Raw genomic sequence first — 11455 nt, forward strand, 5'->3', positions numbered from 1 at the left:
TGCTAAAACAGCATAGAGTGTAAATGGAATAGGAATTCATAACTAGGGTTTTAAAAATGATTTTCGAGTAGTTGTTTTTGTGATTTTCGAGTAGTTGTTTTTGTGTACAAAATACATTATTGATATGCATAAAGTACATATTTGACTGCCTAGGGTTCTTGCTTTGTCATTGATTGACTGCCATTTTGTGTACAAAATACATTATTGAATGCCTATTAAGATGCCTGTCGAGTAGCTCTAATGTTAGTCCAGTGTTGTAATGTCTTAGACCTAGATTCTGTCAGTGCTTCAAGTATAAGGTGCCTCTCCAGGGTAGAGTACTTTCAATTTTTCATTTTTATGTGATGATGTGCTTCATTTGAGCAGATTTATTTATATGCTCTTCAAAATAGGAACAAGTGAAATGAATTGAATGCCTCCTGTCCAGTTTCTTAGGATTTTCATATTTCTTTCATTTTTCACCAAACATGCCTAAGGCACTATCACTTTCTTTATACAACCACCTTACAGTTTTCTATTTTTGTGCCAATGAGATTCACAGAACCAATGGCACAAGTAGCAACAGGGAAGAGGCTACAGTATTGTTGTGAAACAACGTTTAAAATATTAACAAAAATAGAGCAACAGAAGTATCATTTTGGGATAAATCAGACAGCTTTATGTTCTTCTACTTCACATTAACCAAACTAAATGTTTTTCAACTTTTCTAAATTAGTTGTTTCTCAATAAATGATGTTTCTCGTGACCACTTGAGCAGTTGTGGGATTGTGGGAAGTATAAGCATCAAATACCAATTGACTCACAGTTTACCTGAAGCATAATCAATTTTTTATTTGCAAGGCAAACTAGAAATTTCAGAAGAAAACTGATGTGAACTGGAAAAAGACCTTTAGCTCATAAGTGCATCACACTATTACAAAACATTTAGCTCATAAGTGCACTAATATTCTGTTTCTGTTAGATGTACATTATTTATATGCATTAAGTACATTATTTTAATCCATAGGATACACTATTTTAATTCACGATTTATGAGTACTTTCTGATTTGAAACTTGTGTTTCTGATTGAGGTACATTATTTATGTTAAGTTGGTACATTATTTTAACACATAGGGTACATTATTTTAATTTATCATTTTTGTGTGCATTCAGATTTGAAAGTTGTGTTTTTTATTAAGGTACATTATATCTGTTCATTAGGTACATTATTTTAATCCACAGGGTACACTCTTTTTATGCATGATTTATTTGTACATTTTGTAGTGTATGGAGTATATTCTTTTAGTGAATATCTTATTTCTTTGTAGAGCATGGCTGGATTTATTCGGCACACCCCACCCCACCACCCCCCCCCCCCCCCCCCCCCTCTACTTAGAAATCTGATATTTACTAAACATAATATCAATGGCTGGGTACACTATTTTAATTCATGATTTTATGAGTACTTTTAATGAATAGAGCATCGCTAGATTTATTCCCTTCACTAACATTTTACTTGCAGCAACTATGTCTAGCCAAGAAGTAGATTTATCATTAAAAGAGGTTACCAAAACCTACCGGAAAAGGAAAAGATCTACAAGTAATGAAGAAGACGGAAATAAAGAAAAGGCCACTAATAGGACTGCAAAGAAAGAAAATGTTACTAATAGGACTGTAAAGAAAGAAAAGGCTCCAAAGAAAATTCAGCTCAAGACTAGGATGTCACCAATGGAGTTTAACAAAATGGTGGCAAATCTCAATGATGAACAAAAAAAATGCGGTTAAAGAGATTGGGTTTGGATCATTACTCGAGCTTAGATTGTCCAGTATGGACAATACACTAAATACATATTTGGTAGAAAACTATGATGGTTTTAGTTGTTCCCTAATGTTGGAGAGTGCAAAGATGGAGCTCACAGAGGATGATGTGGATAGCACATTAGGTTTCCCCAAGGGTGAGGTTGAAGTTGTTGAAGGGAACAACTCAAATGCAACTAAAGAATACAAAACCCTATTGGAGGAATGGAGAACACGCTGGGAATTAGATAATTGTTCTCCATTGGTGAAAAGACTTGGCCATGGTATAGTTGAGAAGAAAGACCACGGGGACATGTTCAAAAGGGATTTTGTGGTGTTTGTTGTTTCTAGTTTGTTCAAGGGCTACACTAATTGGACATCAAACTTCAAAATTTTATACTCATCGGTAGACGTGAAAAACATCAAGAATTTGAATTGATGTAGGTACATTTTTAATAGTCTTACTACAACAGTGGAGAAATGAAAGAAGTCAAAAAGTACATTCTTCACTGTACCATTGGTCTTCTTGATGGTAATACCTTTAATTCAATTTATGTTGCTTATTCTATTAATGCATTTTTTGTTTTCATACTAACTTTTTTTATTTTATTTTATTTAGGTTTCATACCTTGATAGGATGCAATTTAAAGGGCAGCAAATCCCAAGGAAATACCCTGCGATATCAGTTTGGACAATGGATATGATCCAAAAAAGATTAGCAGATGAAAAGAATTCTGGTCGGTATGGCAGGGGAAAAGTCTTGGATAGAGTTAGGAAATCGGTTGCTGAGATTGAAAACAACAACATTGTTGGGGATGGGGTAGAGGCACAGGCAGTTGGTGATAAAGCTAAAATGAGTGATGTAGAGAAGATATCTATGGGAATGAAGAAACTAACTGCAACCATAGTTGAATTTAGGGAAGTAATGGCTGAAGTTGTGAGCAAAAACACTGGACAAGAAATTATAAAGAAGACTTTCAGCAAGATGTCTAATATGTTGAACATTGCTTCAACTTCCTAGCCTGACAAGACTTCGACATTATTGGACGATGATCCAATCTTCAGCAGCGAGAGCTTTCTTGCAGCAGTTGCATCATTGGAAAAGGCAGTAGTGGAAGCATTGGAAAAGGCCACCAGAATCACCGAAGAACCTGTTGAACCTGAAACATTTTCACCACCACGCTTCAATTTGTTAACACCTATCCCCCCCCCCCCCCCCCCCCCCGCCCCCCCCCCGGATATTCAAAAACCAAACGAAACAACTACTACACTCCCTGGTGAGGAAAGAAGCACAGAAAAGGAACAAACATCGTTTGACATGTAAGTTAAACTCTAAAAGTTGTGTTTATGATTAAGATAGATTATTTCTGGTCACTATGTACATTATTTTAATGAGTATGGTACATTATTTTTATGTGGCAGTGCACTTGAGGAATCAGAGAGGGAACATGTCCAACATGAGGAGAGAGAAAAGAAAATTGAAAATTTACGCCGTCTCCGGGTCTTTCTCTGTCCGTTTAACAGTTCAGGTCCACCCGGACCCGGTTCGCTCCGAGAGGCACAGAAGCTGGCCCAAAGGGGATCGTCACTTGTGGGAATCGAACCCGAGTTATCCGGAATTCTCCCCCACAAAGAGAGCTCATTTGCCACTTGAGCTACCCTGTTGGTTTTTTTTTTTTTTTTTTTTTTTTTTGTCTTTAATATGTGGTAAAAAGTAATTTTTCTTGCAGTGAAACACTGTTTAGGTATAAAAGGTACCACATTGCAAGGGACCAGTTCTTGACTCTACGGAGCGGTGAAGTAGAGAAGACCATTGTAGATGTTTGGAGCTTAAGAATGAATTCTGAAAATATCACTCGTGGAATGGGTGAACCAAAATGCATCTACTTCACCACCCATCCTGTTGTAAGTGCCTGAACTTTCTCTTATATTAAAAAAGTAAATTGATAATGCAAGTTCTTATTGATTATTAGTTTTTCTGCACAAAGTACATTATTCTTATTCACAGGGTACATAATTTATGTTCACAGAGTACATTATTTGTGTACATAAAGCTTAGGTGTATATAATACAAAATTTGATGGTGTAATATGTTTACTTAGTAATATAATTTTGTGTTCAAATGGAAATTGATGATGCTACTGAACGGAAAAGAGAATTCTCTGCAGAGGAAAAACAAAGACGATTCAATGAATCTTTGGATTATGAGCTTAAATTGGCCTCTAACATTGACATCTCTGATGCTGAACTGGTAATTTATCATGCATAATATTATAAATTAATAAATTATGTGAAATTCATTTTATATACACTCATTGGATATACTTCTAAAATCATATGTATTTAGGTTTTCTTCCCTGTTATACGCTATCATCACTACTTCATCATGTGCTTGAACTTCAAGAAAAGGGTTGTCCAAGTAGTTGACAATAGAACACTGGGCAAGAATACCAACTTTCTACAAAGATATGATAATTGAGATCAAAACCTAGTAAGTTGCAAAATCTAAGATTGTTATGGGTTTAAATTGAATACTGTTAGGTACTTGATATATTATAATGAACATTAACTAATGTGCAGGTTAATGCATTCAAAGAGTATTGCAAATGTAAAAGGATCACAACTTTGTTAAACAAAATGACAAAGCATGATGATGATGATGATGATGTGTTTAACCATGAATTGGTGAAGATGTCTTGGAAAAATGCCACTAATGTTACTGATTGTGGAGTTTATTGCATGCGTCATATGCAGACCTTTAAGGGTAATGGACCGAATTGGGAATCTGGATTTAACAGAACACCTGCAAATGTAAGTACTGTGATTTAAAGTACATGTTTTTCATTTTTATAAATACCTAATTGGACTTATATAACTGCCATTTTGTTTGAATATAAATGCAGGCAATATTCTTGACATCTTTGAGGGCAAAATATGCTGCCGACATATTATTTTTACTAATGAATGAGCACAAACAATCCATACTACAGGCAGCTCGTGATCTTTATAAGTAGACAATAATCATTGTAATTGATGGTTCTAAAATGTTGGATTAATATTGTTGGTTTTTGTGTTAGATGAAATTTTTGTTTAAACAATTTAGAGATGGTGCTGAATTGGGTGCTAGCTAGTGATATCAAGATATGCTGAAATTGTTCATTTGAACTGTTTGCTTTTCATTATGTGTTAATTGCTTTTCAGTTAATTGCTTTTCATTGTGGAGTTAATTGCTCAATTAGCAGAAGCTATTGTGGAGTTAATTGTTTTTCATTAGGATACATTTTGTTAACTCATAGGGTACATTATTTTAGAGCACAAGGTACATTATTCTAACTCACATAGTACATTACCAAAAATCAAGTGAACTACAACTGCATGGATACATTTTGTTAACACATAGGGTAAATTATTTTAGAGCACGAGGTACATTATTCTAACCAATTTAGTACATTACCAAATAAGAAAACATTTTATTAATGCATAAAACAAAAAATATGTTTTTAGAAACTATAAAAAGTACTATAAAATTAAAAAATAAAATATAAAAATTATTAAAATATGTTTTGAAAATATAAACAAAGAAAGAATAGTTCGTTTTAGCAACAAACCCTACCCTAATTTCCCATGGGGGCGGGGATAGGGTTGGGGTTGAGGAGTATACCTTCCGCCATCTCTAAGTGATGATCAATTCATGAACACGTGACCTTAACTAAGATACATTATTTTAGAGCACAAGGTACATTATTCTAACCCACAGAGTACATACCAAAATCAAGTGAACTGCAAGGATGCATTTTGTTAACAAATAGGGTACATTATTTTAGAGCACAAGGTACTTTATTATAACCCACCGAATACATTACCAAATCAGAAAACATTTTATTAATGCATAAAATCAAAAAATATGTTTTTAGAAACTATAAAAAGTAACATAAAATTAAAAGTCAAATTTAAAAATTATTAAAATATGTTTTCAAAATATAAAATAATAGTTCGTTTTACCAACGAACCCCTCCCCTAATTTCCAATGGTGGCGTGGACGGGGTTGGGGTTGAGGAGTATACCACCCGTCATCTCTAAGTGGTGATCAATTCATTAACACGTGACCTTAACTAAGATACATTTTGATAACTCATAGAGTACATTATTTTAGAGCACAAGGTACATTATTCTAACTCATAGAGTACATTACCCAAAACCAATACTGCAAGGATACATTTTGTTAACAAATAGGGTACATTATTTTAGAGCACAAGGTACATTATTATAACCCACTGAATACATTACCAAATCAAAAAAAAACATTTTATTGATGCATAAAACCAAAAAATATGTTTTTAGAAACTATAAAAAGTAACATAAAATTAATAAGTCAAATTTAAAAATTAGTAAAATATGTTTTGAAAATATAAAATAAGAACAGTTCGTTTTACCAAAGAACCCCTCCCCTAATTTCCCGTGGGAGCGTGGACGGGGTTGGGGTTGACGAGTATACCACCTGACATCTGTAATTGGTGATCAATTCATGAACACGTGACCTTAACTAAGATACATTTTGATAACTCATATGGTACATTATTTTAGTGCACAAGGTACATTATTCTAACCCATAGAGTACATTACCCAAAATCAAGACTGCAAGGATACATTTTGTTAACAAATAGGGTACATTATCTTAGAGCACAAGGTACATTATTATAACCCACTGAATACATTACCAAATCAGAAAAGATTTTATTATTGCATAAAACACAAATGTTCATAATCTGTCAAGTACAAATACTTCCTTTAAAAACTCACATAATATAAAACCAATTCATAATCTGTAAATAACTCACACAATATAAAACCAATTCATAATCTGTGAAGTGCATATATAAGTAAACAAAATTTCAGTACAACTCCTAATTATCATTTGAATTGTTTTGAGACTTAGACCTAACACAAATCAATTCTGAACTAGTAGTGTCATTAGGATGAACAAGATACCCACTACCAACAATAGTAGATACAACTTGCTACATAGAAGATTGGACGGCAGCCTTTGTGTTAGATTCAACTCTTTTTGCATAATTTTTTCGGCCACTTGCTTGATTATACTTTTTTTGTACTGTACTAACTGGCCTTCGATTACGGTCGTCTTTCACACCACTTCGTTCTAGATTTTGTATACCACCACTTTGCATAGATCTTTCCAAATCATCAAAGCAAATAGGACCACCCTCACCTTCAATCTTTCTTCTTCCATCTTCAATAAGGTTTTCACATACTTGTCGAGCTTTGCAATTGTCTTGACTTGATAGAACTAACCTTTGCCCTTTTCTACCCATATCTATAACCCAAATTGGAGAAGGAACTGTCAAAATACTAGAAGAAGATGCAATGTCCATAATCCTGTGTTCAACAACCTTTTTTGTCCACCTTCTACAAATATATTTCTCAGGAATTTTTTCAACACAATGAATGTTCAAAATACGCAAACAATGTGAACAAAGAATACCCATCTCGGAGAAAAACTTGCAAGTACAACATATGTTCATATCCTTAATATTGAAACAAACCTCATGCCGAATAATGTCAATATCCAGCCGCCAAATGTGATATTTAAACTTATCAACATTGCTCACTACACTCTCTTGATGACAAGCAGCACCTTTCAAAAATTGTTGTTCAAACAAGTAGTAAGCCTCAATAGTGTATACATTCCTAGCATGTAAAACAAGTTTTACATGATCCAATGCCATTGTAGGCAACCCTTGAGAACAATTCACATCTTCCCCATTCTCTTTGCTCCTCCACTCAGAAACCACATTAACAAAAGAGTTGTAAAAATCAGACAACCCAGATGTTTTAGATAACCTTCTTGAAATTGAATGATTTGTAGTCTCACTCCGTTGGAAAGATAAGATACCTCCAGAGAAGTAATCTTTATTAAAAGCAGGGCACCACTTCTCCCTAATATCATACAATTTGTTTAACCAAACATTTTTATGACAATTATAGTCCGTCACCAACCTGAAAACAACAAATCTGAGTGTGACTGCAAAGGTAAATTTTCAGAATACATAAGGTACATTATTAAAACACATAAAGGGTACATTTTATAAACACTACAATTTCCTACTTAACATGAAAGGTAAAACTGTATGACACTTCATTTTATTAGTACAAATTATTACATGCTACAAAGGAATCACATATAGAGAACAAGGAAAAGATCTAAGTTCTAAATGCAACTAGAAAAATAAGGAAAAAAAATTATCAAATTGCTGCTGCAAAGGTACATTTTCAGAATACGTAAGGTACATTATTAAAACACATAAAGTACATTTTATAAACACTACAATTTCCTACTTAACATGAAAGGTAAAACTGTATGACACTTCATTTTATTAGTACAAATTACTACATGCTACAAAGGAATCACACTTAGAGAACAAGGAAAAGATCTAAGTTCTAAATGCAACTAGAAAAATAAGGAAAAAAAATTTATCAAATTGCTACTGCAAAGGTACATTTCCAGAATACATAAGGTAGATTATTAAAACACATAAAGTACATTTTATAAACACTACAATTTCCTTATGACACTTCATTTTATTAGTACAAATTACTACATGCTACAAAGGAATCACACATAGAGAACAAGGAAAAGATCTAAGTTCTAAATGCAACTAGAAAAATAAGGAAAAAAAAATTATCAAATTGCTACTGCAAAAGTACATTTTCAGAATAAGTAAGGTACATTATTAAAACACATAAAGTACATTTTATAAACACTACAATTTCCTACTTAACATGAAAGGTAAAACATCACGTGTTTGATTTTATAAGCACAAAGTAATCTATGTCACAATGCAAAAATGACAAATCAAATATATAAAATGATAAAATAAATAGCATATGTACCTATTCCAATAAAATTCAAACTCAGCTTCTGTGTCCGTGTACTTCAATAGAAAATTAAATAACTCCATAAAGCCGTTTTGACTCCTTAGACATTTAATATGTTTCTTTGAATTCTTTCCAATATGCCAAATACAAAGTCTGTGTTTTGCACTTGGGAAAACTTGAGAAATTGCAGCAGACATAGCAGCACATTGATCGGTCATGATTGTTTGTGGACGCTTACCACCCATAGCTCGCAAAAATGTTTTAAACAACCAAACAAATGAGTCGATCCTCTCGTTCAATAAAAACCCACACCCAAACATTATATTCATACATATGGTGATTCATTCCAACAAAGGGACCACAAATCATATCATACTTATTAGTACGATACGTTGTGTCATGCACTACCAAATCACCAAACACAAAATCCTCCTTCATTCTTGCATCCCTCCAAAAAAAAATTACACAATCTTGCATCCTCATCTAATTCAAAATCAAAGAAAAAGTCGGGTTCATTCGGCTGCCTTTGTCTGAAGATCTCAATTAGTGAATTTGAATCGGTCCCATCTAATCTCTTTATCGAATCTATATGCAGGCTATTATAAGCATCCCTTGGTGTAAATCCAACCAAAGGTGAACCTCCAGACTGGTGTTTCAAAAATCGAATGCCATCCGACAATGCAACCCCGCTCCTTTTCAAGTTTTTTAAATAATCCAATTGGGTATCAACAACACTTCTGTGTGACCGAAAAAGATAGCTGTTAGAAGGTGGACACAACTCATGGTTATGATCCTTTACATGTTTTGTCACAATCAACTGTCTATTAAACACCAAATCAAACTTACAAAACGCATTACACCATGTTCGTGTGTCTACCCTTGAATATGACCTTGAAGACTTTTTTTTGTTGTCCTTAAAACCACTCTTTGCACAGTGGAATTTCTTCATTTTAAACAGTCTGACTACCGGAAACATAGTACTGCTTGCCCTTCCTAACACTGAATCTCAATCTAAAAGCATAGTCATTATATAAATTAAATGCTTCTTCAATTGAGGTAACTGTAATCCCCAACAACTCCTAAGTAACTGTAAATTTCAAAAAATTAATACAACTAACAAGTTACTAGCATAACACATTGATATTATGTTTAGTGAATATCAGATTTCTAAGTAGAGGGGTGGTGGGGTGTGCCGAATAAATTCAGCCATGCTCTACAAAGAAATAAGATATTCACTAAAAGAAAAAACTCCAATCCATACTCAACAGAATGTACAGATAAATCATGCATAAAAATAATGTACCATGTGGATTAAAATAATATACCTACTGACCAGGTATAATATACCTTAATCAGAAGCACAAGTTTCAAATCAGAATGCACACAACAGAATGTACAGATAAATCATGCATAAAAATAATGTACCCTGTGGATTAAAATAATGTACCTACTGAACAGAAATAATGTACCTCTAACAGAAATACAATATTCACAACAGAACATGCAAATACTTTATTGTAACACAAAAAAACAATAATAAAGAACGAATCATTCCATCAATATAATTAAAAAAAACAACTAATAATAAGTAGATAATAATAAAAAAGTTTTTTAAAAAAAAAAACCTGGAATTGAAGAACTCTCATCCATAGCATTAGAAGAACTAGCTTGAACTCCAATTGGTGAACTCTCATCTGCTGCACCCCCCGAAGTGCCATCAACTGTAAATAATTTACATTAAACATATAAATAATATATCTAATAAACACAATATGCATGTTCAACAATGTAGTATATCTTGCACAAAAATAATGTACTACATGAACAAAAATATGTACCTTGTGAACAAATATTATGTACCCTGTGAACAAATATTATGTACCCTCACACAACCAACGAAACAAACTTAGGCACAATAGATCAAAGCATTATGGAAGACAAACCTGGAATTGATTCAACATCAATGGGAGAAATAGGATCAACATGAATCAAAGCATTCACATCTTCTACAATATAAAAAATACGCAATATTAATCAAAATTCAAAATAAAAATGAAACTAAATTGCATATAAACAATATACATACCTGTAATATCATCATCTAATTCAATCGCATCAATTGTGTTGTTTGAATCATTGATATTATCCATGATGACGGAGAAGAAGCAATTCTAGGAGAGAAAATTGCGGTGAATTGTGGGCGAACGAAGAAGTTGCAGTGAAAATTACAGTGAATTGCGGTGAACTTTGTTTTCGCGGAGGAGAAAACGAAACAATGACCAACGAAGAAGGACGAGAAAAGGAAACAATGGATAGGGAAGGAAGGAAACAACAACCGACGCTAACGCCGTTAAAACTAGACTTTTGAATTTTTTTTCTTTTTTTAAGATGAAACGGTGTAGTTTTGGACCATGGTCTAGCCAACTTGGCTGGACCATGGTCCATGCAATAACAATTGTCATTTTTGTGTAGTTGAGTTACAAATAGTTATTGCGTGTATCGTGCTACGGTTCAAATATTTTAATCAAATGAATGGCTCAAATTGATCAGATTTTAATTTTTCGTTTAAGATTTCCTAATTTATCCTTAACGAATATGATTATCGGTTTAACTTTTCCGTTAAATATTATCTTTTCCGTTAATTTCGGTTAGTTCACTGTTAACTTACTCATTAATTTCAATAACAAAGGTTTAAGTTCGAACCTCATCCCTCAAAGTTGGCATAATTAGTACTCTATTTTACTATTATTAAATTAAATAATAATTTAGTAGCTACAACCAAAA

The 11455-nt window shown here is 33.1% G+C and overlaps 1 protein-coding gene and 1 long non-coding RNA gene across 2 annotated transcripts; one reads left to right on the forward strand and one right to left on the reverse strand.

The window, feature by feature from the left end:
• The first annotated feature begins 3949 nt into the window (after positions 1–3949).
• Positions 3950–4748, forward strand: LOC109153520. The gene is made up of 4 exons (XR_002049521.1): positions 3950–4028; positions 4125–4268; positions 4358–4588; positions 4681–4748. It is a non-coding gene; the product is annotated as an uncharacterized LOC109153520 (long non-coding RNA).
• A 2047-nt stretch (positions 4749–6795) lies between these two features.
• Positions 6796–10821, reverse strand: LOC109153507 (protein FAR1-RELATED SEQUENCE 1-like). Its single transcript, XM_019301373.1, has 4 exons — positions 10758–10821; positions 10615–10677; positions 10297–10392; positions 6796–7817 (listed from the first exon to the last, which is right to left on the reverse strand). Exons 1-4 carry the CDS (start codon positions 10819–10821, stop codon positions 6796–6798), a joined length of 1245 nt encoding a protein of 414 aa, XP_019156918.1.
• Between the last annotated feature and the right edge of the window lie 634 nt (positions 10822–11455).

This window comes from Ipomoea nil, unplaced genomic scaffold (assembly GCF_001879475.1).
Source record: "Ipomoea nil cultivar Tokyo-kokei standard unplaced genomic scaffold, Asagao_1.1 scaffold2494, whole genome shotgun sequence".
Taxonomy (NCBI): domain Eukaryota; kingdom Viridiplantae; phylum Streptophyta; class Magnoliopsida; order Solanales; family Convolvulaceae; genus Ipomoea; species Ipomoea nil.

Excerpts from the sequence above, each read along its gene's own strand:
- LOC109153507 (XM_019301373.1), bottom strand. The coding sequence starts at position 10,821 with ATGGATAATATCAATGATTCAAACAACACAATTGATGCGATTGAATTA. Across the intron at positions 10,678-10,757 it reads ATTAGATGATGATATTACAG|AAGATGTGAATGCTTTGATT; the intron begins GTATGTATATTG and ends TTTATATTGTAG. Across the intron at positions 10,393-10,614 it reads TGATGTTGAATCAATTCCAG|TTGATGGCACTTCGGGGGGT; the intron begins GTTTGTCTTCCA and ends AATTATTTACAG.